The sequence below is a fragment of the Mobula birostris genome, chromosome 13 (assembly GCF_030028105.1).
Source record: "Mobula birostris isolate sMobBir1 chromosome 13, sMobBir1.hap1, whole genome shotgun sequence".
NCBI classification, from domain to species: Eukaryota; Metazoa; Chordata; class Chondrichthyes; order Myliobatiformes; family Myliobatidae; genus Mobula; species Mobula birostris.
In genome coordinates, this window is record NC_092382.1 from 97,824,950 (window position 1) to 97,852,708 (window position 27,759).

Consider the following 27,759-nt stretch of genomic DNA (forward strand, 5'->3'; position numbering starts at 1 on the left):
CTTCGGCCCATCTCGTCCGGGCTGAACTATCTGCCAGTCCGTGCCCTTTGGGCGCAGGCTTCCCCGCTCTGTGAAACATGTTTTCTTCTTTCCCCACATCAACTCTGTCCGGGCCTTTCAAAATTCTGTTTGTTTCCATGACATTCCCCCTACCTCCTCATTCTACTGAACTCCAACAAGTGCAGGAGTAGAGCCATCAAAATCTCCTCATGCGCGTACCCTTTCATTCCCGGAACCATGCTCGTGAACGTCCGCTGGACCCTCTCCAATTTAGCACATTTTTTCTTAGGGAAGGGGCCTGAAATTGTACAATGCTCAAAGTGAGGCCTCACCAGTGCTTTTACATGCTTGCTGATATATTCTAATCCTCTCGAAATGAGTGCCGACTTTGCCTTCCTTACTGCCGACTCGACCTGCCAGTTAACCTTAAGGGAATCCTGCACGAGGGCTCCCAAGTCCCCAAGCACCTCGGATTTTAGACTTCCTCCCCCTTTTTAAAAGTAATCCCCCCTTTTGAAAGTGCGTGACCAGAAACACTTCCCTGCACCACATTCCACCTGCAACTTCTTAGCCGGATCTTCCTCTCTGTCTGTCCGGAATTCTTCCACATGCCCCCTCTCTCCCGCATTTCCCGCTGTCTCTGAGGTTGTCCCCATCTCTCTCGCACTACCCAACTCCCTCTCTCCCCTACTTCTCTCCCTTACATCTCCTCCGCCCTATCCTCTATCCCCACTCCGCTTCTCCCCTCTCTCCTCTCCCTTTCTCTCCCCTCCCCACTGTATTCCCCACTCTCCTTTTCTTCCCCTTCTCTCTCCCCTCTTCCTCTCTCTTTTCCTCTCCCCTTCTCTCCCCTCTAGCTCCACTCTCTCCCCGCTCTCCTTCTCTTCCCCTTCTTTCTCCCCTCTATCCCTCTCCTCCCAGTTCTCACCCTATTGATCCCAAACGAAGTTTCAGTCTCACAGCAGCATTGCAAGTGCACAGATATACAAATATAATTGAAGAGAAGTGAGAAAGAATTTTTAAATATTCTCTCAAACAGTCTAACAGGAGGAGGAGGGAGGGGACCATCACTTCCCCGGTTGTAGGTTGACTCATTATAGAGCTTAATGGCCGGGAGTAAGAATGACCGGTTACAGCGCTCTTCGGAGCAGCGCCGTTGTCTCAGTCTATGACTGTCAGCGCTTCTCGTTTCACCCAAAGCGGCTTGCAGAGGGTGAGAAACATTGTCCAGAATTGAAACTCGTTCCACAGATGGAGCACCCTCTTGGGGAAGATTTTGCCCCCTCCCGGCCCTATTAAATCTTCCTCCACTCACCTGAAATCAGCGCCCTCCGGTGCATGATTCTCCGACCCTGGGGGAAAAACATCTTCCTTTCTCGGCCCGCTCTGATCTTATACCCCGACGCTCCCATAATAAAGTCGCAACCTGCCTAACCTCTCTCCATAGCTCAGTCCCTCGAGTCCCGAGGATCTTTCAAAAATGTACCTGCCTCAGTCACTCCTCTGGCAGCTCGTTCCATATGCGGACCACCCAGGGGGTGAAAAGCTTGCTCCTTTAAATATTCCCCTTCGCACCTGAAACCCGTGCCCTGTAGGTTAAGATCCCTAACCACCGCCTCACCCCACCCACACCTGACCCTATGTGGGCGATAGGGTGACCGTCCACCGTACCTACGACCCTGGTGAGTTTATAAACCCCGTAGCGTCTCCCTTCATCTTCCCGCGCCCCGGTCTCACTCCCTGTCCTCACCTGTGACCAGTCAGCTTGTAATTCTTCCAACACCCTCATCCCCAACCCAACCACAGTTTTACCTCTTATCCCGGATTCTTTCTCCTTCCTTCTCAGTCAGGATGGCGGCGGCGGGGGGGGGGGGGGCGGGGGTAGGGTGGTGGTCACAAAGGTGTTTCCGGGAATGAATACGAGGATTGTTTGATGGCTCTGGGTCTGTACTCGCTGGAGTTTAGGTGGATGAAAGGCGGGGGCGGGGGGGTGGGTACCTCATTGAAACCTTTCTAATGTTGAAAGGCCTAGACAGAGTAGATGTAGAAAGGACATTTCCCGTGCGGGACAGATGGGAACACGAGGGCACAGCCTCGGAATAGAGGGGTGTCCATTTAAAACAGAGTTTTTAAGGCATCCGTTAGTCTTGCGAGACCATGGATCTGCGCCTGGAAAGTCTTCACTCTCCAGGGCGCAGGCCTGGGCAGGGTTGTATGGAAGACCAGCAGTTGCCCACGCTGCAAGACTCCCCTCTCCGCGAGACTGATGTTCTCCAAGGGAAGGGCATTAGGACCCATACAGCTTGGCACTAGTGTCGTCGCAGAGCAATGTGTGATCAAGGACACAACACGTTGACTTGGCTGGGCTCGAACTCACGACCCTCAGGTCGCTAGTCCAATGCCTTAACCACTTGGCCACGTGCCCACACAAAAACGGAGTTAGAAACATAGAAACGCAGAAAACTTACAGCACAATACAGGCAGTTCGGCCCACAAAGTTGTGCCGAACATGCCCCTACCTTAGAAATTACTAAACTTACCCATAGCCCTCTATTTTTCTGAGCTCCATTTGCCTATCCAAAAGTCTCTTAAAAGGCCCTATGGTCGCGGAAAAAATTTCTTTAACCAGTGGGTGGTGAATCTGTGGAATTTGTTGCCACATGCAGCTGCGGAAGCCTGGTCTTTGGGTGTCTTTAAGGCAGAGATTGATAGGTTCTTGATCGGAAACGGCAGCAAAAGGCACCGGGAGAAGGCCAGGGAGTGGGGTTGAGGACGGGAAACAAATGGATCAGCCACTATTGAATGGCAGGCCAGGCTCGATGGGCCAAATGGCCTAATTCTGTTCCTATTTCTGATGGGCGAATGAAAGGTCGACCCCATACCTCTCCAATATATGCGGACTAAACTGCTGAGTTCCTCTAGCACTGTGTGTGTGTGTGTGTGTGTGTGTGTGTGTGTGTGTGTGTGTGTGTGAGTGTGCGTGTGAATGTGTGTGTGTGTGTATTTGTGTGTGTGTGTGTGTCTGTGTGTGTGTGTGTGTGTGTGTTTGCGTGTGAGTGTGTTGCGTTGTAATCTTCCGGGCATTGCCTTCAGTTTCGCCACGTCTTTCCTCTAACGAAAACGTACGCAGAGGACAGGGCTTTCCAACTCGGGGTCCAGGGCCCCTCGGCTAACCGCAGGGAAACGGGATGGGACCTCTCCGTTTCGGGGGGGAGGGCGGTGGGGCGTGAGGCTGAGACGATTAGGTTGGCACGTTGATGAAAGAGAAGCAAGGGGGCTGCGGAGGAGGGAAGGGCGAGACTATTCCTGGGTGTAGTTCTGGTGCCGTCGGCTAATTCACAGCTACGTCCCCGTCCAAATGGTAATAGGTTAGCAGAAAAATAAAGGATGTCAGAGAGAAGTGGCCCCATTACGTTCCCGGACCCGTGGACCATGCAGAAATCTGATGGCGGAGGGGGAAGGACTTGTCAGTAAAACGTCTAGTGGGGGGGGGGCGCTTCAGGCTCCTGCACCCCCCCCCCCCTCGGGCTGGTAGTAGTCAGAAGAGGGCTTTCCCCAGATGTTGCAGCGCAAATGCGGTGGACCGACGATTTGAATTGGTCTGAGGGGTGTGGTCTAATTTGCCCGCCTGCGCTTTTGCTAATTAAACTCAGCGTGCCTCGAGCGATGATCTCCGTGGGCTGGGAGGTCCGGACAACATCCACGCGTCGCTGTACTTTGACTGCAAAGGCTGATTTATAACTCTGCGTACCAGCTTGCGCCGTAGCCTGTTCAGTGGGCCTACGCCGTTAATAGCCTATATGCGCTTGCGTATGCGGGGGTTGGGCCTCGAGGCCGCGGCGTCGCTTAGGGGGCGTCAGATGATGTCAGTGGGCTGGGGTCGGGGTGCGGGGTCCGGACTGTATACGTGCCGATTCTGTGCCCTGGTAGTTTGCTTATATTCGATGTGGGTGTGTAGACTTGTACGTGCGGGGACCTGTACATCGGTGGTTGGACTGTGGGGGGGAGGATTGGATGAGGAGCTGTTCAGCACATTGACGCTGGCTCTTTTCATGAGTGTTCGTCTATGGTTGAATGACAATTTAAACTTCAATTGAGTTGAATTGGACGAGGCTTCCTTATGAAGGTAACGGCTATGAATGGGAGCTTTCGCGCGTCACATGTACAACGGAACGCGCAGTGGACGGCGTCTTGTCAAATCAGCGAGGATTGTGCTGGGCAGGGGTCGCCCTGGCCAGGGGTGCTGGTGGAAGCAGGCACGAAAGGATTCTCCGATAGGCACAGGGATGACAGAAAAATGGTGGGGGAGGGGCGATGTAGGAGGCTTTGGGATCAGGGTCACGCGCAGCCGTGGGAGCTGGGTGCCCGTTTGAGCAGCCGGTCTATATGAACAAGTCCCAGTAACGCGATACCTCACTCTAACAGAGGCTGCGTCCTGGCGCACGTCTTCCGCCGCTCCACAAAGGCTCCACATCCTGCCTGCGGCGACCGGAACGGGATGCAGCACTCCAGATATGGCCAAACCGTCCCCACCCTGACTGCCCGAGTCCTGAACACAGTGCCTCGACTAGTTTGCCGCCCTGTCGACCTGTGCGGCTAATTTCAGGGAGCGGTGGATTAGGGAGGGTAACGAGGCGGAGATACGTTTCTACCAAAGGAGGTGTACGACGCCCCCCACCTCCGCTGGCCTGCAGGTCACCCTCGGGCAAGGTGTAGCACCTGCCTCGCCCTCCCGATCAGGGTCACGTGAGGCCGTAGGATCAGGTGGTGGACGGTCGTACGAGCAGCCGGTGCAGATCACAAGTCCTGGTTATGCGACCACTGAGGCCATGCAGACAATTTCTGAAGGGTATCGATAATAGTTGGAGGCGGGCGTGGTGAGTGGGGGGTGGGTTCACCCGTCTTGTATAGGCACTGTTCAGAAGAAGAAAACGGCAAACCACTTCTGCAGAAACTTTTGCCAAGGGCAATCATGATTAAAGATCGAAGACCATGATCACCCGCGACATACGACACGGCACATGATGATGATGATGATGACGAGCATGTTGATGATAATTATGTTGATGATGATGATGATGATAATGATGATAATGTCGGAGGTTGTTCGATCCTGACACTTTTACGAAGCAAAGGTTCTTCGGAAATCAAGAATGAGGCATAAAGCTTGTTGCTTACGGCCCTCGTCTGTCGTGAGTTGCAAGAGTGGAAAATGATCACGAAAGTGCGGGGCAACAGAACAAAGAAAAGAGAAAGGAACAAGAAGTCGTGGTTGTCTCGTAGTCAGACTAGAGATAACAGAAGTTCCAGTCATACCAATTGACCTATCATATAGCCAGGTTCAAGTGACGTGACACCTGCCACTGGAAAACCAGGATCAGAATCAGGTTTGCTGTTATTAACATATTCCGTGCAAGTTTTTGTTTTCAGCAGCAGTACATGGCGACACATAACATGTACTGTATGTCACACATCTACCAATGATCAATGAGAGGTGCATTCAGACAGCAAAACAAAAGTAGTGAGGCAGCCGGTGCGTTTCTGCAACTCCAAAAACATTGAACTAATGGAAAGCAAAAGACGGGTGTCCGAAATGCGGGTCTGACCTCGGTTTAGCACCCGTGACACGCCAGATATGCCAACGGAAGCATTTGTCCCAGTTAACTGTGAACTCTGCTTGGTATGAGAAAACTCCAGCGTCCCCTGTATCTTGCGCGCTGGTGGGCGCCGACAGAACGTTTGGCCGAGCTAACTGTGGGAACTATGCCTTGTATTAGGAAACTCCGGTGCTCCCTGGATCTTGATTGCTGGGCGGGCTCCGACAGAAGAATCTGGTCTAGTTAACTATGAACTAGGCTTTGGATTCGTGAACCTCCGGGACTGCTTGCATCTGGAGCTCTGGTGAACGCCAGCAGGAGTAGCTCTGGCCTGGATAACTGTGACCTATGCTTTGTTTCGGTGGAGCTCTGGGGCATCCCCGCATCTTGGGCACCAGCAGTAGCATTTGGCCTAGTTAACTGTGAAATATGCTTTGCACGACGAAACTCCACTTCTCCTCGAACCTTGGGCGCCGGCGGGCACCGGCAGAAGCATTTGGCCTCGTTTAATGTGAACTATGCTTTGTGTCGGTGAAGCTGCAGGACTCCCCGTATCTGGAGCGCTCCTTGGGCGCCAACAGACGCATTTGGCCTAGATAACTGTGAACTATGCTTTGTGTCAGTCAGACTCCAAGACCCCCTCTTGCCCGAGTGTGGGTGTGCATCAGCCGAGGCAATTAGCCCAGAAAGCTGTGAACTTTGTTTTGTATGTGCGTAGTCGTGTGACTCCCTGATGAAAAGCTGCGGAGCCTGGGCCTCTGTACCTCCTTCTGCTACTGGATCCTCGACCTCCTAACCGGAATACTACAACCTGTGTGGATTAGAAATAACATCTCCACCTCCCTGACAGTCAACATTGGTGCACATCAGGGGTGTGTGCTTAGCCCACTGCTCAAATCTCTCTACGCTCATGACTGTGTGGTTAGGCGTAGCTCAAATACCATCTATAAATTTGCTGATGACGCAACCATTGTTGGCAGAATTTGAGATGGTGACCAGAGGGCGTACAAGAGCGAGATATACCAGCTGGTCGAGCGGTGTCGCAGCAACAACCTTGGGCTCAACGTCAGTCAGACCAGAGCTGATTGTGGCCTTCAGAAAGGGTTAGACGAAGCAATCCTCATACAGGGATGAGAAGTGGAGAGAGTGAGCAGTTTCAAGTTCTTAAGTGTTAATATCTCTGAGTGTTGGCGCGTGGCCAAGTGGTTAAGGCGTCCCTCCGGTGATTTGAAGGTCGCTGGTTCGAGCCTAGGCTGAGGCAGCGTGTTGTGTCCTTGAGCAAGGCACTTAACCACGCATTGCTCTGCGACGACACCGGTGCCAAGCTGCATGGGTCCTAGTGCCCTTCCCTTGGACAACATCGGTGGCGTGGAGAGGGGAGACTTGCAGCATGGGCAACTGACGGTCTTCCATACCCAGGAAACCTTCCAAGGAGCAAATCCAAGGTCTCACGAGCCTAACGGATCCCTATAGATAGAATATCTCTGAGGACCTTATCTGGTCCCAACATCTCGATGCAGTTATAAAGAAGGCAAGTTTGAGGGGATTTGGTAGGTCAACAAAACACTCGCACAGTTCTGCAGATATACATTGCGAAGGGCATTATGACTGGCGGTATCTCCGTCTCGTATGGGGGTAGGGCTGGGAAGGGGGTCTACTGCACAGGATCCTGGAAGGCTGCAGAAGGCTGTAAAACTAGTCAGCTCCACCGTGGACGCTAGGCTCCGTAGTATCTTCAAGGAGGCGGCGTCCAACATTGAGGACGCCCACCACCCAGGACGTGCCCTCTTCTCACTGTTACCGTCGGGAAGAAGGTACAGCAGCCTGAAGGCACACACTCAGCGATTCAGGAACAGCTTCTTCCCCTCTGCCGTCCGATTTCTGAATGGACATAGAACCCGTGAACACTACCTGTAATTCACAGTTTTTTAAAAACTCTATTTTACCTTGTACTGCACAGAGTTAACACATCTCACGACATACGCCGATGATACTAAACCTGATTCTGATTCTGACTAAGATTCCTTTTGGTTGGAACGCTGGTGAACGCCATCATTTGAAAATATTGTTCACCCTGACAACTTCTCTCAGCCTGTCAAACCCCATCTCAGTTTCCGCCTCAGCAGCCTTCGTCTGCAGGGCTCCCAGGTGATGCCGCCAGTTCCTGGCCAACTTCAGCCCGGTACCATCTGCAGTGGGCGCCGCGCTAAGGGCCGTCACCTTCCAACTAGGCCGTCGCCTCTTGTTCACGTCACTCCAGGCCTCCGGGAGTAGTGGAAGGCTGATTTCCCGTGCGAATCTGGAGACACACCCCGCCTGCAGCTCCCATCTTTGCAAGGCATCACCTGAGGCTCCGGTGATTCTGAAACAGTCTGGCCTGACGTTTCTGTGCTATGTCAGATTGGAGTGGTGTGCCTCAGCGATCTGTACTGGGTCCAGTGTTGTGTGTCATATGCATTAATGATCCGGATGAAGAGGTGGTAAATTGGATTAGTAAGTATGCAGATGATACTGAGATAAGTGGCGTTGTGGATAATGAAGTAGGTTTTCAAAGCTTGCAGAGAGATTTAGGCCAGTTAGAAGAGTGGGCTGAAAGATGGCAGATGGAGTTTAATGCTGATAACTGTGAGGTGCTATATTTAGGTAGGACTAATCGAAATAGGACATACATGGTAAATGGTAGGACATGGAAGAATGCAGTAGAACAGAGGGATCTAGGAATAATGGTGCATAGTTACCTGAAGGTGGAATCTCATGTGGGTAGGGTGATGAAACAAGCTTTTGGTATGCTTACCTTTATAAATCGGAGCATTGAGTATAGGAGTTGCGATGTAATGTTGAAATTGTACAAGGCATTGGTGCGGCCAAATTTGGAGTATTGCGTACAGTTTTGGTCGCCGAACTACAGGAAAGATGTCAACAAAATAGAGAGAGTACAGAGGAGATTTACTAGAATGTTACCTGGGTTTCAGCACCTAAGTTACAGAGAAAGGTTGACCAAGTTGGGTCTTTATTCTTTGGAGCGTAGAAGGTTGAGGGGGACTTGATAGAGGTATTTAAAATTATGAGGGGGATAGATAGAGTTGACGTGGATAGGCTTTTTCCATTGAGAGTGGGGGAGATTCAAACAAGAGGACATGAGTTGAGAGTTAAAGGGCAAAAGTTTAGGGGTGACATGAGGGGGAACTTCTTTACTCAGAGAGTGGTAGCTGTATGGAACGAGCTTCCAGCAGAAGTGGTTGAGGCAGGTTCGATGTTGACGTTTAAAGTTAAATTGGATAGCTATATGGACAGGAAAGGAATGGAGGGTTATGGGCTGAGTGCAGGTCGGTGGGACTAGGTGAGAGTAAGAGTTCGGCACGGACTAGAAGGGCCGAGGTGGCCTGTTTCCAAGCTGTAATTGTTATATGGTTATATGATAGCCCAATAGCGCTTTCCAGAAGGGAGTACTTGGAACAGGAAGTTCGCGGGGCAGGCGGCGCCCGCGAAACTTTTCCTGCCCGCCTCCTTGCCCTGGGCACGTACTTTCTTCGATAACCTGACCGCTCCCCTGGAGTTTCCGTGTACCGCGAGAGGATGCTGCCCCAAACCAGACAGCAATAGCTGACGTGACGCCCCCTGCGATGTCAGTGTCGAATGGTACCGGTGTGTTTTGGGGGTTGGGGGGGTGGGGGAGAGAATTTTACCAGCCACCGCAAGAAGTGCGTATCCTCTGCCGAGCCCCTTTTTTGTTGTAAATGAGGGAAAAATGGTTATCCCACATGAGAGAGGCTGGTTTTTATGCTGGTTTCAGGGTTGTGCCGGAGGCTATGGGTGAGATCTGACTGAAGCGTGTGCTTTCGACAGCCGCTTTATTGGGTACAAATGTACACATGCTCTTTGGTGCAAATCCCTGATCAACCAACCACGTGGCAGCAGCCCAAGGCGTAAAAACACGCAGGCAGGAGGTTCAGTTCAAACGCCATCACAGGGAGGGAGATGCGATCTAAGTGTTTCTGACCGCGGCGAATGACTGCTGGTGCCAGACGGGGTGGTCTGAGTATCTCAGAAACCCGCTGATCGCCTGGGATTTGCTCGCTCTGACGGCGGGGGGGGGGGGGGGAGGAGGGGGAGAAATAAAGAAAATCTAGCCAGCGGCCGTTCTGTGGGCGGAAACCTCTTGTTGGCGAGAAAGGTCGGAGGAGGACGGCCAGGCCAGGTTGAAGCTGACAGGAAGAGGCAAGGTAACCAGGCCTTACAACGGCGGCGAGCGGAAGGGTTTCTCTGAACGCACAGCAAGTCTATCCTTGAAGCGGATGGGCCGGAGCAGCAGGAGACCACTCCGGGGTTCCACGACTGTGCCGAGCACGGTAGCCACCGTGTGTAGATTTCTACTGAGAGCCATAACCCTACTGTTCTGTACAGCCACTGACGGGATTCGTGACAGGACTGACATGGGGTGGGGGGTAGGGATTCTGCGGTCTTAGGATCCCTGAAAGTGGCCGAGAAGCAGACAAAAAATTGCTAAATTTAGAGAAGCACAGATAGGAGAGGTACCTTCTTCCCTCAAGGTGGAAATATTAAATACCAGGGGGCAGAGGCTTGAGGGAGAAAAGTTTAAAGGACACGTTTTGTTTTTGCACAGGGAGTCGCGGCCGGCTGGAATGCGTCGCCAGGGATGGGGGTGGGAGTGGGGGAAGGGACAGATACTATTGAGGCGTTTAATGGCGGGGGGTAGACAGATACTATAGAGGCGTTTAAGTGAATGGGGTGGGAGGGGTTACTGCAGGGAGGTGGGATTGTCACTATAGGCATTGTTGACCGTAAGACCTGCCCCCACGGTTCTACCCGGTTCTACCTCCCACCCGCCTTTCAGGTACTAGTACATCAATTAGTCTAATGTTCTCTCACGCGATTGCGCGGGCCTTGGCTTGCAATCTTAGCAATGCCTTGCAGAAAGGAGCCCGGCTGTTGTCGGGATGTTTTTATTTTTTGTCTGCATTTGGCGAGAGCTCGTCGCAGTCTAGGCTCTTCTCGTTTATCTCTCTTCAGCATCGCACTCTGTGTTGCGCCGCTGTGGCCTGGCAGAGCGCTCGTTATCTGCCATCGCGTGTGTGTGTGTGTGTGTGTGGTTGGGTTTCTCCAAAGCAATTGTCTCCTGCGAACAAACACATTTGAAATATCGCCCTATTATGTTCTACCAGGGAGCTCTGGGTTCCAGACGCAGACGATGTGTTTAAGCGTTCACCGGTGACACCAAAGCTGTTCAAGTATTTATAGACTGCAGCTCAAGTGGATTTATTCACGCGCGACCTATCACGATCATTTCACACTATCCACGTGTTCAAACAGTGTGAACATAAAGGTTATTGGATGAAGGATAGGGAATCTGGATTCAGTCCCGAAGTCTCATAAACACGATTTATTGAAATCGATACTAACTTAAATTTATATTTTATTTTAACAAACACACCCGCAGGTTGACAGGAAAGCAGAACTCTGTAGTTCTCTGTCAGCACATAACTATGAGTTTATATATCTGTGTTTGAACACATATAAATAAATATCTTCTGCTTATAGATCCCTGTCAAACTCAAAAAAATTATAAATTAGCACCTATACATTTATTAAATGCTTATAAATTAGCATTCATTTAAATGCATTCAATCGATAATAAATTAGATGTTATGCAAATTTGTCAGATGTCTACAAATTACCATTCTATAAATAATAAATTAATTGATCAATGTCAGAATCACGTTTAATATCACCGGCATATGTCATGAAATTTGTTAACTTTGCAGCAGCAGCAGTGCAATACAATGGTAACAAAGGGGAAAGAAACCTGAACTACAGTAATTATATTAAATAATTAAATTAAATAATCCATGCAGAAACAGAAATAAAACATTAGCGAGGTAGTGTTCATGGGTTTAATGTCCATTTAGACACAGGATGGCGGAGGGGAAGAAACTGTTTCTGAATCGCTGAGTGTGTGCCTTCAGGCTTCTGTCCGACAGTAACAATGAAAAGAGGGCACGTCCTGGGCGGCGAGGGTCCGTAATAATGGACGTTGCCTTTCTGAGGCACTGCTCCTCAGGAATAAGTGAATTTATTGAATATTTATAAGCTGGTGTTTGTAAGCTATTGCCTATTTATGGGATAGCATTTATTCAAATGTCTTCGATCACAATACATGAGCATTTATACAAATTTAGCAGATTTAAACAAATTGCTATTTATTTAGAGGTATTCAATGTTTATAGATTAATATATACAAATTTATTGAATATTATAAATTTGTCTAACTACATTTATTGTATTTATAATTTTGCAATTAATCAAAGGTACAAATATTTATAAATCATTTGCACACAAAATAAAGCAATTTTTTAAAAATTACGACATACGCACATTAACATTCTATGCAATTAGCATATAACAAATTCATCAAAACTATCAATTTAATGCTTAAAGAAATTCATTCGATGTCAATATATTACTGTTTATACAAAATTAATTAATGTTTATAAATTAATGTTTAAACACATTTCGCAAATGTTTATAAATTGATTATGAGAATCAATAAATAGGTCCAAATTCAGCAGCGTTAAATTTTTGAAAAAAAAATGAGTGAAGAGTAATACTTCACTCTTCTGGGTGCAGTATTAGAAAAATATAATTCAAAAACAAAATATATAATATTGTGTTGTTAGTATATTTCTGTTCTTTTTCTGTGTGATGTCAAGCCTTTATATGTTAGTGAGAGGTTGAAATGTATATATATATATATAGAGAGAGAGAGAGAGAGAGAGAGAGAGAGGAATATATATATATATATATATATACATAAATATACATAAATATATATATTTATCTCTGTTTGTGTGTCAGAGAGGGAATTCGAAGGTTTATATAGTAGGGGAGGCTGTTAATATATATTTTGAATGTGATATCAGGAGTTTATATCTTCGAAATAGGCACTGTATATATTACTCTTTGTGTGCGTGTGAGAAAGAAAGAGAGAGAGAGACCAGGTTTATATAGTACAGAGGCTGTAATATATTTGTGTGTGTATGAGATCTAGTGTTCATATATTAGAAGAGGGCATCATATATATTTCTGTGTGTGTGTCAGAGGCAGAGAGGAAGCGATCGAGTGTGTATATGGTAGAGAGATAATAGCGGCGGTTTATACAGCAGAGTGATGTTAATCCACTTTTGTGTTTGAGATGAGGCGTTAATATATCAGAATTGTTTATTTCTGTGTCTGTGTGAGGGACAGCGAGCGGGATTGATATATTAGAGGGGGCTGTTGATATATTTGTGTGTGTTTGAGATCAAGTGCAAACAGATTAGAATTGGGCAGTTTATATATTTCTGTGTCTGAGAGTGTGCGTGTGAGAGAGAGAGACAGAGAGGGGGGGAGAGAGACAGACAGACAGAGAGGGAGAGTGTGAGAGAGAGAGAGAGAGAAACAGAGACAGAGACAGGCAGAGAGAGAAACAGGCAGACAGAGAGAGAGACAACAGAGGGAGAGGGACTGATACATTAGAAGGAAATGTTAATACATTTGTGTGTATTTGAGATCAAGGGTATATATATATTAGAATTGGACAGTTTTATATATTTCTGTGTCTGAGGCTGTGTGTGTGAGACAGAGGGGGGGATTGATATATTATAAGGGGCTATTAATACATTTGTGTGTGTTTGAGATCAAGGGTAAATATATTAGAATTGGACAGTTTATATATTTCTCTGAGCATGTGTGTGTGTGAGAGAGAGAGAGACAAATTGATACATTGGAAGGAACTGTTAATGCACTTGTCTGTGTTTGAGATCAAATGTATCTATATATATTAGAAATGGTCAGTTTATATTTTTTTCTGTGTCTGTGTGTGTGTGTGAGAGAGCGAGAGAGAGAGAGGATAGATCGAGAGGTTATATAGTTGGGGGCTGTTAATATATTCGTATGTGAGTGAGGTCGAACATTTATATATTGGGAACTAGCAGTCTATACAGTATATTTCTGTGCGCCTGTGTGTGAGAGAGAGATGGGGTTTGTACAGTAGAAAAACTGTTAATGTATATGTCTGTGCTTGACATCAAGTTTCCATATATTAAGAAGTGTGCTGTTTATAAATTTCTCTGTGTGCGTGCAATGAGAGAGACGAGAGTGGGGAGATCGACGCTTTATACAGTAAAGGTGGTTGTTAATATATTTGTGTGTGTACAAACATTTGTATATGAAAATTGGGAACTATATATATATTTGTGTGTGTGTGTGCGCGCAAGAGTGAGAGGGGGAGAGGTAGAGTGAGAGCGATGTTTAAATATTCGAAAGAACTGTTAATATATTTGTTTCTGTGTGAAATCAAAGTTTTAATCTATTAGATGTGGGAAGTTTATACGTTTATTGCTGTGTTTGTGTGTGAGAAAGGAGAGAGGAGTGAGAGAGAGAGCTGATATATTATAAGGGGCTGTTAATATATTTGAGTGTGTTTGACATCAAGTGTAATGGTATACATTAGAAAGTGCTCAGTTTATTCTTTTCTGCTGGGCGTGTGTGTGATAAAGGGAGATAGGGAGAGAGAGGGGGGAAGAGAGGGAGAGAGAGAGGAAGAGGGAGACAGGGAGACAGGGAGAGAGAGGGAGCTGGAGAAAGAGAGGGGGAGCGAGAGAGGAGAGATCGAGGGCTTATATAGTCAAGGGGGCTCTTAATATATTCGTATGTGAGTGAGGTCCAACGTTTATATATTGGGAACGAGCAGACTATACAGTATATTTCTGTGCACCTGTGTGTGAGAGAGAGATGAGGTTTATATAGTAGAAAAAGTGTTAATATATTTGACTGAGCTTGAGATCAACTCTTCGTTTATTAAGAAGGTGTGCTATTTATAAATTTCTCTGTGTGTGAGTGTAGTGTGTGTGTGTGTGCGTGAGTGTGTGAGAGAGAGAGAGGAGAGAGGAGAGATCGACACTTTATACAGTAAAGGTGGCTGTTAATATATTTGTGTGTGAACTCAACCAGTTGTATATTGAAAGTGGGAAGTATATATATTTTGTGTGTGTGTGTGTGTGTGTGTGTGTGTGTGTGTGTGTGTAAGACAGAGAGGGAGAGAGGTAGAGTGAGATCGGGGTTTATGTATTCGAAGGAGCCGTTAATATATATTTTTTTCTGTGAAATCAAAGCGTTAATGTATTCGAAGTTGGCAGTTTATACCGTTTATTGCTGTGTTTGTGCTTCTGTGTGTGTGAGAGAAAGAGAGAGTGTGTGAGGGGGTTAATATATTAGAAGGGGCTTTTAATATATTTGTTTCTGTGTGAAATCAAAACGTTAATCTATTAGAAGTGGGCAGTTTATACCGTTTATTGATGTGTTTGTGTGTGTGTGTGTCTGTGTGTGTGGGAGAAAGAGAGAGAGAGAGAGAGGGGGGAGTTAATATATTAGAAGGGGCTGCTAATATATGTTGGTGTGTCTGTGATCACTGTTTATGTATTAGAAATGGTCAATATATATATTTCTGTGCGGGTTTGAAAGAGGGGGGAAGATCGAGGGTTTATATGGTAAATGGGGCAATGAATTTATTTGTGTCTGCGTGGTCAAATGCTTTTACGTATATTTGACGTGGCAATATATATATTTGTGTGCGTGTATGTGTGTGTGTGTGTGTTGTGTGTGTGTGTGTGGAGAGAGAGAGAGAGAGAGAGAGAGAAAGAGGGGTTTATGGTTTATATTGTAAACCGGGTGTTAACGTATTTGTATCTGCCTTGAGATCAAAAGCATTTCCTCTATCAGAAGACAGCAGTGTACACCGTTCATTTTTATGTTTCCGTGTGTGTGTGTGTGTGTGTGTGTGTGTGTGTGACAGAGAGAGGGAGAGAGAGAGACAGACAAAAAGACAGAGACAGAGACAGACAGAGAGCAGGGGCTTATACATTAGAGGAGCTGCTAGTATGTTTCTTTCTGTGTAAAGATCAAAGCGTTCATTTATCAGATGCGGCCTGTATATAGATTTCTCTTTGTGTGTGACAGAGAGAGAGAGAGAGAGAGAGAGAGAGAGAGGAGAGAGAGAGAGAGAGAGAGAGAGAGAGAGAGAGAGAGAGAGAGAGAGAGAGAGAGAGAGTTAATACAGTGGCATACAAATGGTTTGGGCACACCTGGTCAAAATTTCTGTTACTGTGAATAGCTAAGCGAGTAAAAGATGAACTGATTTCCAAAAGGCATGAAGTTATGGATGACACATTTCTTTAATATTTTAAACAAGAAAACTTTTTTTTTATTTCTATCTTTTACATTTTTCAAAACAACAAAAAAGGAAAAGGGCCGGAAGCAGAAGTTTGGTCAACTTGCATGGCAGTACTTAGTAACACCCCCTTTGGCAAGTATCAGAGCTTGTAAACGCATTTTGTAGCCAGTTAAGAGTTTTTCAATTCTTGTTTGGGGGATTTTCACCCATTCTTCCTTGCAAAAGGCTTCTAGTTCTGTGAGATTTTTGGGCCGTCCTTGCATTGCACTGCTCTTTTGAGGTCTAATCCACAGATACTCGATGATGTTTAGGTCAGGGGACTGTGAGGGCCATGGCAAAACCTTCAGCTTGCGCCTCTTGAGGTAGTCCATTGTGGATTTTGAGGTGCGTTTAGATACATTATCCTGTTGTAGAAGCCATCCTCTTTTCATCTTCAGCTTTTTACAGACGGTGTGATGTTTGCTTCCAGAATTTACTGGTATTTGCCTGAATGCATTCTTCCCTCTACCAGTAAATGTTCCCCGTGCCACTGGCTGCAACACAAGCCCAAAGCATGATCGATCCACCCCCCGTGCTTAACAGTTGGAGAGGGTTTCTTTTCATGAAATTCTGCACCCTTCCTTCACGAAACATACCTTTGCTCATTGCGGCCAAAATGTTCTAGTCAAAGGGTTCAAAGGAACATCTAAACAAGCTTGATGCATTTTGGAAGCAAGTCCTGTGGCTGATGAAGTTAAAATAGAAATTTTTGGCCGCAATGAACAAAGGTATGTTTGGAGAGAAAAAGGGTGTAGAATTTCATGAAAAGAGCCCCTCTCCAACTGTTAAGCACGGGGGTGGATCGATCATGCTTTGGGTTTGTGTTTGCAGCCAGTAGCACGGGGAACATTTCACTAGTAGAGGGAAGAATGAATTCAATTAAATACCAGCAATATCATGCAGGGTCCCATCCACCGTCCCTATGGGCCGCTTGCCCCACTCCCATCAGCGGGAAGGCGCAGTAGCAACCAGGCCGGGTCCACCAGTCTCAAAAAACAGATACTTTCCCTAGGCAGTAAGGCTGATGGACACCTCCACCAACTAGCCCACCCACTCTGCACACCCCCATCACCGCTACTTCATTTCCCGTCAGATTCGCCTTATTTGCAGTCACGTTTGCGGCTGGTGTAACTTTGTGAAAATACAATCTGCGTATATGAGCTCTGTTAAGTTCTAATACTTATTGTGCTTTTACTTTGTTCTTTATCTTGTTGTTTGTGCTAGTGTGTGTGTGTGTTTTGTACTGCATTCGATCCGGAGTCACTACTATTTCGTTCTCCTTCACACCTGCCTACCGGAAGTGACCCCCAAAACGATTCCTGAATCATTATATCTCAGGGTCTGACTATTGACGCCAAAGTCAAGGGATCTACCGTCTTGCCGTATGTTACTGTAAGAGGATTCGCCCCGTTATCAAACAGAAATAAGGACGCAGACTTCGGTATTAGGTTTAACCTATTAATACGTGGTTACGGGGAACTGTCGCCTCACCACTCCGTCAATGTCAGGTTGCACCTTAAATTTGTACAGTAAATTTTGGGCAGCAGACAACAGCTGGACATACTTGACTTCAAGAAGCGCTTGTTAGTTATCAGCAAGTCTGCAAATATTCCCGCGCAATGCACAAAATTTGGAACTGCAGGTCCACGTTCACTTTCCCCTATGAGCCAGGCAGACTCGGACAAAGTTGAACAATACGTTCATGAGCGAGAGAACATCTGCAGATGCTGGGAATCCAAGCAACACACACACACAGGCTGGAGGAACTCAGCAGGCCAGGCTGCATCTGTGAGACACAGCAAGCAGTCGACATATCGGGCCGAGGTGCGGGTCAGGCAGCATCCGTGGAAAAGAGTGTAGTCGACGTCTCGGCCCAGAACGTCGACTGTACTCTTTTCCACAGATGCTGCCTTGGCCCCGCTGACTTTCTCCAGCATTCTGCGCGTTTTTCCAAAGCTTGCCAATGCCTCGTCATTGCATGTGGCAGAGAGGCTGCAGGCCACGTTGGTCCTCGGACCGAGGTCAGCAACCCCTCATTACTGGCATGACCTAATGTCGGCTCGCACAAGACGGACAGAGCCCGCGTCTTATGCGGGCACCCTCGTGACCCAAAGCTTGGGCAATACTGAGCAAGTCAATAGAGAATAGACAATTGACAAAAGGTGCAGGAGTAGGCCATTCGGCCCTTCGAGCCTGCACTATCCACAATCAGTATCCAGTTCCTGCCCTATCCCCATAACCTTTGATTCCGCTATCTTTAAGAGCTCTATCCATCTCTTTCTTGAAAGCATCCAGAGACTTGACCTCCATAGCCTCTGGGGCAGAGCATTCCATATATCCACCACTCTCTGGGTGAAAAAGTTTTTCCTCAACTCCGCTCTAAATGGCCTACCCCTTATTCTTAAACTGTCAAGTCGAGCTTGACAACAAAATTTCATTTTCTTCCACATATTTATTGTGTTTTTATTGTGTTCTTTGTCAGTTTTGTTTGTTTGTGTGCGTTTGGTGTGTGTGTGTGTGCGTGTGTGCGTGTGTGTGTGTGTGTGTCTGTGTGTGTCTGGCGTGTGTGTGTGTCTGTGTGTGTGTGTGTCTGTGTGTGTCTGTGTGTCTGCGTGTGTGTGTGTGTGTGTGTGTGTGCCTGTGTGTGTGTGTGTGTGTGTGTGTGTGTGTGTGTGTGTGTGCCTGTGTGTGTGTGTGTGTGTGTGTGTGTGTGTGTGTGTGCGCGCGCTGTACTGGAATCCGGAGAAACAATTATTTCATTGTCCTTTACACTGGTGCCTGGAAATGACATTAAACAATCTTCAATCTTTAAATCTCACGGTTGACTGTTTATTGACGTCAAAGTCGAAGTCGAGCTCTCTGCCATCTGCACAAGCTCACGCCTGCACAGGTGCAATGAAGAACTTAAGTTGCGGCAGCGCCACAGGCACAGAGCAGGCGACACAGAGCACTGGCAGGAAAATATCAGCTCTCTCGTGCATCTTTTCAACACAATCAAAACAGTAGAGGGTCGGCTGCGGTGCAGTGTTCTCGGTGTTGAGGCACCGAGGTAGTGATTAGGGTGAAGGGAAGTCGTTGTTCTTGAAGCTAGTGACGTGGGACTTCTAACTTCTGTACCTCCTGACGACGGGGGCCGTGAGGAGATGGTTTGGCCCGGGGGGTGGGGGGGAGGGTCGGGGGGGGTGGGATCCTTGATGGTGAACGGTGCCTCGCTGAGGCGGAGTCGCCTGTAGGGCCAACTGGTGGTACGTGTGTGTGTGTGTGTGTGTGTGTGTGTGTGTGTGTTTGTGTGAAATCCAGAGTTGATTTTAAGTCATATTGTTGTACAGTCATATTGCGGCTCAACACACACACACACACACACACACACATGCTTACCACAGGATGAAAGTGCATACTATAGAGAGAGTGCAGAGGAGATTTACAAGGATGTTGCCTGGATTGGGGGAGCGTGCCTTATGAGAATAGGTTGAGTGAACTCGGCCTTTTCTCCTTGGAGCGACGGAGGATGAGAGGTGACCTGACAGAGGTGTACAAGATAATGAGAAGCATTGATTGTGTGGATAGTCAGAGGCATTTTTCCCCGGGGCTGAAATGGCTAGCATGAGGGGCATAGTCTTAATGTCCTTGGAAATAGGTACAGAGGAGATGTCAGGGGTAAGTTTCTCACACAGAGAGTGGTGAGTGCGTGGAATGAGCTGCCGGCGACGGTGGTGGAGGTGGATACAATAGGGTCTTGAAAGAGACTCGTAGATAGGTACATGGAGCTTAGAAGAATAGCGGGCTGTGCGCTAGGGAAATTCTAGGCAGTCTCTAGATTCGGTTACATGCTCGGCACAACATTATGGGCCATAGGGCCTGTAATGTGCTGTATATTTCTATTTTCTGTGTTCTATGCTGTGTACTACCCTGCGATTCATTTTCTTCTCAGCATTCACAGTACCAGCTGCCTTTTGTAGAGATTAATAAAGAGGCCACTGAGTGTTTGTCCACTTGCGCATAAATAACTGAACTCGGTGGCCACTTTGTTAGGCGCAGGTGCGGAAGCCGTCGTGGCCCGTCCACTTCAAGGTTCGACCCGTTGTGCATTCATGCATGTTCTTCTGAACACGGCTGTTGTAAACCGTGGTTATCTGAATTACTGTCGCATTTCCTGTCTGTTTGGGACCAGCTTGGCAGATGGAGTACAATGCTGACAAATGCGAGGTCATCCACTTTGGAAGGAAAAATGGAAGATCAGATTTAAATGGTAATTTAAAAAATCCAACGTGCTGCTGTGCAGAGGGACCTGGGAGTGCTTGTGCCTGAGGTTGGTTTGCAAGTGCAGCAGGCTATGACGAAGGCAAATGGGAAGTTGGCCTTCATTGCTAGAGGGATTGAATTCAAGAGCAGGGAGGTCGTGCTGCAACTGTACAGGGTACTGGTGAGGCCGCACCTGGAGTACTGTGTGCAGTTCTGGTCTCCGTAATTGAGGAAGGATATACTGACTTTGGAGTCGGTGCAGAGGAGATTCACCAGATTGATTCCAGGGATGAGGGAGGTTAGACTATGAGGACAGATTGAGTCACCTGGGACCGTACTCGCTGGAATTCAGAGGCGAGGAGATCTTACAAAATTATCAGATAACATAGAAGAGAATGAAAGGGGTGGAAAGTTTCCACTAGTAGGTGAGACTAGAACTAGGGGACAGAGTCTCAAGATTCGGGGGAGTAGATTTAGGACGGAGATGAGGAGGAACTGCCTTTCCCAGAGGGTGGTGAATCAGTGGAATTCTCTGCCCAATGAAGCAGTGGAGGCTGCCTCAGTAAATATATTTAAGGCAAGGTTGGATAGTTTTTTGCATCATAGGGGAATTAAGGTTTATAGAGAAAAGGCAGGTAGGTGGAGACGAGTCCATGGTAAGATCAGCCATGATCTTATTAGTGGCGGAGCAGGCTCGCCGGGCCGGATGGCCGACTCCTGCTCCAGTTTCCTGTGTTCTCCCCTGACCTCGGTCATTAGCAGGGCATTTTATACGCCGAACCTCCGCTCACTCGATGTTATCCTTTCACCTCCGGGCCATCTCCAGGGAGATCAGGAGATCGGCGGTATCTCAGACGCTCAAAGCACCCCGTCTGACATCAACAGTCATTCCACCGTCAAAGTCACTTCGATCACAGTTCTTCCGCCCTCTTTCCTGAACCTCTCGACCGGGTCTGCATGCTTTGACGCATTAAGCTGCTGTCACCTGATCGGCTGGTCAGATAGTTGCGTTAACCGGCACACATGCGGGTGTACCTGATACAGTGGCCGCCGAGCGTAAGTGCGCGCAAAGCACCCTCGTGAACGCGCGCCTGTGCCCGTGACGGTTGACTTGACCTTGACGCTGAGCAGCTTGCAGCCGACTTGCAGGGGGAATCCAACCTGCCCCCAAGACCCCTGCACCCATTGAAGCAGAGAATTAGAGCTGTGGGCGCTGCTGTTTGCCTCCGCACTGTGAGAGGCGAGGATGGGGTGGGGGAGGGAGGGGCGGTGCGTGGGTGGGAGAGGCGTGTGTGGAGTCGTGTCACGAGCGGCAGGTTCAAACGGAGGGAGTTGGTGGTGGGAGGGGGCTGGGAGGGCGTTAGATGGGGTGGGAGAGAATGAGGGTCAGAGAGTGATTGATAGAGCGAGGTGGAGGGCGTTGGGGAGCGGAGGGGATGAGGCAGACGGGCAGGGTCGTAGGGGAGGGAGGGGGCGACGGAGACAGTGAGGAGCGCAGGAGTGTGAGGGATTTACAGACGGGGAGGGACGTAGGGGAGGCAGGGAAGGGGGAACTACGCAAAGGAGGGTGTCACGGCGATGGGAAGAGTCGTAGGGTGGGACGGAGTGACAGAGAAGGGAAGGGACGCAAGGAGGAAGGGGTGACGGAGACAGGGATGGGCTTAGATGAGGGACGGACTGACGGGAGACAGGGAGTCGTGTAGGGAAGGGAGGTCGTGTCGGGAGCCGCGGGGGAGGGTGGCTGTCAAATATTTGGAGGTGGAGACGGATCTGAAGAGGGGCGAAGAGGAGGGAGGCGGTGATGGGTGGCATAGGGGAGGGAGGCGATGAAAGAAACGAGCAGGGGCGTAGGGGAGGATGGGGGTGACAGAGGGAGGTAGGGCGTAGGGAAAAGAGTGCGTGACGACGAGAGGGATGGGTGTAGGAGAGGCTGGAGGTCAGAAAGATGGGAGAGAGCGTGGGGGGGGTGAGCGGTTCATGGAGATGGGAAGGTATGTAGGGGCTGGCATTGGACGGAGACAGGTGTAGGGGGAGGGATGGGGTGATGGAGACGGGGAGAAGCGTAGGAAGGGCGGGAGAGACGGAGAACGGGAGGGAAGGGATGATGGAGGCGAGAGAGGATAGCTGTGTCTGCCGCGCGAGCCAACCTAACCCCGATCCTCTTGTTCACACAGGGGGTCAAACCGGGGTTCCCACCACCGAGAGCCCGTCCACCACGCCTCCCGGTGAGTACGCGGTTTAGAGCACTCGGTGGGCGGGGTGGGGCCAGCAAAAGGGTGCGTCCCAGCGCAGAAATTCCGTCCCCGGATAAGATGAAACGGGACATCCCCACCGACCCCCTCCCCTCCCCTCCCGCGTCTCCCGGTGGACGCAGACCCGAGTGCCCCTGCAGGAGGGAGGAGGAGCTGGACTGACCCAGCGGGATCGGACTGTGCATTGCGTCCTCTGTGGCCGTGGCTCGGGTCAATGCGCGTGATTACCTCCTCCAGGGACCGTCACGCAATCCCCACCCCTTATCTTTCCTCTTCCCTCTCCGCGCCCCCCGATCCCCTTCCCCCTTCAGAGAGAAGCCAACAACTTCTCTCTCTCTCTCTCTCTCTTCCTACTTCCCTCTCTCCTTCCCTTCCTCTTCCTGACACTGTATCCCATCTGCCAGTTCTCTGCCCAGTCTCCTGATTTGTCTAGGTCCTCCTGCAACCGCCCTGGTTCCACAACGCTGCCTTGTCGTCTAACGTGAGGAGAAGCGATTCCAACACCAACCCCTGCGGCAGAGAACGAGGGAAGGCCCCTTTGTTCCCACTCTCTGCCTCCTGCCGGTCAGCCAATTTTCCATCCATGCTGCCCGCTTTTCAGTCGCACCCTGGGGCTCTTAACCTGTATGGCAGCCTCATGTGCGGGGGCACCCTGTTAAAGAGCATAAGAAAATCCGAGTGCACAACATCCCCTGACTCCCCTTTGTCTATCCTGCCTGTCATTTCCTCGGGGAAATCTGACAGACGAGATTTCCCCTGAAGGAAACCATCTTTTATCATGTGCCGCCAGGTACCCCGAAATCATATCCCTGATAAAGAACTCCAACATCTGAAGTCAGACTCAATTTTGTCCCGAAATCCCATCGCTGATAAAGGAGTCCATCATCTTTCCAACCACTGGTCAGACTTGCCTCCCTCCCTTCTTGAAGAGGGGAGTGACATTTATAATCTCCGGAAACCATGCCAGACACTGGCGATTCTTGAAAGATGATTACTAATCCCTCCACGTTACCTTCAGCTATCTCTCTCAGAACACTGGGTCTGGTCCAGCTCCGGGGATTTTCAAAGCACCTCCTCCTTCGTTATGGCAAACGACGCTCCCTTCAGCTTCCTGACACTCTCTAATTTCTGACATACTGCTAGTGTCTTCCGCAGTGAAGACTGGTGCAAAATACGAATTCAATTCGTCCACAATTTCCTTATCCCTTATTACGACAGGATTTCTCCAGCGTCATTTTCCAGCGGTCCGATATCAGCTCTTACCTCTTGTTCACTCTTTATATTTCTGGAAAAAAATGGTTTGCTCGTTTATATTATTTGGGAGCTTACTGGCTCTTTTTATTTGCCTTCTGGTGGTTTTTAAATTCTCACTAATTTTTCTTTGGTTACGTGCCCTCCACCTGTATTTTGCTTTTCGGCTGACTTTGGCGTCCTTATCCGCCACGGTTGCATCGCACTCTGATGTCCCTCCATACTTCCCCACAACCACTCACCAAATCCAGATCTCTCCCGCTCTCTCCTCCCTCCAGGAACACAGACACACGCTGTCGCCTCTCTCCCGTCCACGACCACTAGTTCTCCTCCTGCTTCCCCCCTCCTCTGCCACCCTCCATTCGCTTCGCATCCCACAATCATCCCTGTCCTACTCCCCTCTCCTGCCCCATTCTTCTAGCCCCACCCACGCTCTCTCTCTCCAATATCCTCCCACTTCCCCTTTCCACTCCCTCTACCTTCTTTGCCTTTCCTCACCTTCCCTTTCCCTTCCCCAACCGCCCTGCCCTCTCTCCTGCTCCCTCAATCTTTCGTTCCCTTCCTCGCCCTCCTTCCCTCCTTCAAATTCCTGCCCCTCCCTCGCCCTCTCTCTCCCCCACTCCCTGCCTTTCGTCTCTCGCCCTCCCTTCCCTCCACCCTCTCTCACACTCCCTACCCTCCCTCAACCTTCCTGCCCCTCGCTCGCCCTCACTCTCTCACTCTCGTCCGTCCCTCTCCCCTCTCTCTCCTTCCCTCCCCCTCGTTCCTGTCCATTCCACAACCATCCCTCACCCTCCCCGCTCACCCCTTTTACTCACCCACGTCTCTTCTTCCTCTCCCTTCCTTCCCTCCCTCCCCACCACCACAACCACAGACACGTGCCAACACTTCTTCTCTCCCCCCCTACCAGCCTTTGACTCACGCAAACCCTCTCCTTCCTTCTCTCTCACCCCTTCCCCCTCTCACTCCCCTTTCCCCTCTCTACCAGTAGCAGAGGCAGCGAAGCAGGCATTTCAGAAGTTACTCCAGATGTTCCTCCGTGCTTCTCACGGCTGTCCCCATCAAATCCGGATTGTGCACGGCACCCCTAGTTACACATTTCGATATTCATTCGGAACGGCCTCGCGCGCTGCGTCGCGCCGCCATCTTCTCCCCCCTCCGATACACACTAAGCAGTCTCCCTCCCCCTCCCACCCCTCTCATCCGTCCCTCCCTCTCTCGCCCCACTTTCCCTCACGCTCCTCCCCTCTCTCCCCCTCTCCCTTCATCCAGTGACACAATCAGCCACTCGCTCACACCCCGCTCCCCGCCTCGATCGCACAAACACACAGATACCCATTAACGGTTCAGTCCGTCTCTCCACCGCCAAAGGTGCCAGTCCACCTGCTGGACGGGGGCGGGAGGGGTGCAGTAAGTGTTAATAATCCCTCCCCCCCCCCCCACCACGACCACGTGTCACTCTCGCAACACCCGCCCAATCCGCCCCTCTTTCTCTCCCTCTCTCCCCGCCCAACCTTTTCGCACACTGTCTATCCACCTACCGATAAACACCGCGCCAACCTGCTTCATCCACCCCATCACCCCCTCGCCTTTCCCATCTCCCACTCACCCGTCTCTCTCAGCCTCACCCAACACCCCTCGTCTCTCTCTCTCTCTCCCTTTCTCACTTTCTATCCCTCTTCCCACCCACCCGTCACTCGCGACCTCTACCCATTCAGCCCCATACCCCCACCCATCTTTCACCCCAAAATATCTCTTCCACACCACCCACTCGCCTTTCCTTGCCCCCCCCCCCACTCATCTTCCTCTGTCAGCCTCACCTCACCCGCCAACCCCGTCTCTTTCGGTCTCACCCGATCCTACGCGTCTCTTCCCACATCTGTCCACCCACCTCTCTCTGACCCCACCCACACGTCTCTCTGACCCCACCCACCGGTCGCTCTACACTTGCCCTCCTACCATTACATCTCCCACCCCATGGAATCTCACACCACTCGCTCTCTCCACCCCGAGCCGCACCCACCACCCACCTCTCCCCCGGATCTTCCACCTCACTGCCGTCTTTCCTAATACTCCCTCCAACCCCTGCCCCCCGGGAACACTGGAGGAAGTCAGTTCTTCGTCCACAATTCCCAAGTAACCCCCCCCCCCGCCCGTCTCTTCTCGCCTCCCACCCTTCCCTGTCTCCATTCTTACCCTCAGGGCAGAAGATCGGCGTGGGACATCGAGTGCGAGGAAAGGGTAATGCCGATAAAACTAACACACTCTCTCTCTCTCCTCTATCTCCCTCCATCCCACTCTCCCTTCCCACTTTACTCCATCTCTCTCTCCTCTCTCTCTCCCCATCTCTCTCTCCTCTCTCTCCCTCCATCCCACTCCCCTTCCCACTCTACTCCATCTCTCTCTCCTCTCTCTCTGCCCCCTCTCTCTCTCCTCTCTCTCCCTCCATCCCACTCTCCCTTCCCACTTTACTCCATCTCTCTCCTCTCTCTCTCCCCCTCTCTCTCTCCGCTCTCTCCCTCCATCCCACTCTCCCTTCCCACTTTACTCCATCTCTCTCTCCTCTCTCTCCCCTCTCTCTCTCCGCTCTCTCCCTCCATCCCACTCTCCCTTCCCACTTTACTCCATCTCTCTCTCCTCTCTCTCTCTCTCCTCTCTCTCCCTCCATCCCACTCTCCCTTCCCACTTTACTCCATCTCTCTCTCCTCTCTCGCTCTCTCTCTCTCTCCCTCACCTTTCTCTCTTCTGTGTCTCTCTCCCTCTCCCTTCTCTCCTCTCTCCCTCCTCTCTCCTCTTTGTGTCCTCCCTCCCTCCTATCTCTCTCCCTCCCCTTCCTCTTTCTGTCCCTCTTTCTCTCTCTCCCTCTCCCCCTCTCCCTCCCTCCATTCCACTCTCCCTCCACACTTTTCTCTGTCTCGCCTTTCTCTCTATCTGTCTGTCCGACCATCTCTCCCCATGCTCTCATGCTCTCCCCCCGCCCCCTCTCTCTCTCTCTCTCTCTCTCTCTCTCTCTCTCTCTCTCTCTCTCTCTCTCTCTCTCTCTCTCTCTCTCCCTCTCTCTCTCCGTCCTCCAGCCCCTACAGTCCGCCTACGGGACGGGAGTAGCGAGTGCTCGGGCCAAGTGGAGCTCCTTCACGACGGCCAGTGGCGGCCGCTCTGCCGGGAGTTCTGGGGCGCCCCGCTGGCAGACGTCCTATGTCGGCAGCTGGCCTGCGGGAAGGCCGGGTACCCACCGGCACCGCCCGGGGAGCCAGAGGAGCCTAAACCCGCGGCCGAGCCTTTGGCCCACCCGGGGCCCCACTGGGTGGGAATGCTGAACTGCACCGGAGAGGAGACGGGCTGGACGAGCTGCCACTCCACCCTGCTGCCGGCGCAAGCCAGGTGTGACCGTAACCTGTCCATCCACCTCACCTGTACAGGTAGGAGGAAGAGGAGGAAGGGAGCGGGGGGGGGGGGAGGAGGAGGGAAGGAAGGGTAGCGGGTGGGCAGGAGGAACGGGGAGGAAGAGAGGGGATGGGGAGGGGGAGGAGGAGGGGCGGGGTGGAGCAGAAGGGAGGGATGTCAGCGGATGGGTTGAGTTGGGATGGGATAAGCGTGGGGTGGAAAGGAGAGGGGAGGGGCTGAGTTAAGAGTTCGGGGAGGTGCTAGGGTTTAGGAGAGCGGAGGGAATGAGGTGAGGGGAAATGGAGGCGGTGGAGGAGGAGGAGGAGCGCTGGAAGGGAAGCGGTAGACTTAGGTGTGGGCGAGGGTGTGGGAAGGTGGAGGGTAGCGATGTGGGCAGCAGAGTAGGGGATGGTAAGGGAATGAGGGAAGGAAGGGTGAGCAAACGAAAGGATGGGTGTAGAGGACGTGGGAAAGCGGGCGAGGAAGGGGGAAAGTGGACAGTGTATGGGATAGCGTGGGGGCGGCCATCTGTTTCAAGGGAGTGCGTGTGGGGAGAGGGGTGGCGGGTGAAGATAGGTAGGGGATTATATTGGGGAGGGTCAGGGAGAGGAGGAGAGGAGTGGCGAGTACGAGGGAGGCGAGGGAGCGAGGGCGCGAGGAGGGCGGCGAACACAAAAGAGGAGAGCATATCTTCAGCCAGGTTCAATATTGTTCATCTCTGTTACTGTGGCCTTGGCAACCCACTCCCCTCTCCGCAATCCCCCTC

At 50.3% G+C, this 27,759-nt stretch overlaps 1 protein-coding gene across 2 annotated transcripts in view; it reads left to right on the plus strand.

Annotated features, from left to right (window-relative positions):
* The window catches only part of LOC140207765 (CD5 antigen-like), a 51,288-nt gene that overhangs the window by 21,242 nt on the left and 2,287 nt on the right, over positions 1-27,759 (plus strand). For both annotated transcript variants that reach the window (XM_072276320.1, XM_072276321.1), the window contains exons 2-3: positions 22,281-22,331; positions 26,684-27,028. In XM_072276320.1, coding sequence (XP_072132421.1) covers positions 22,281-22,331; positions 26,684-27,028 — 396 coding nt within the window. The remainder of the gene's footprint in view (positions 1-22,280; positions 22,332-26,683; positions 27,029-27,759) is intronic.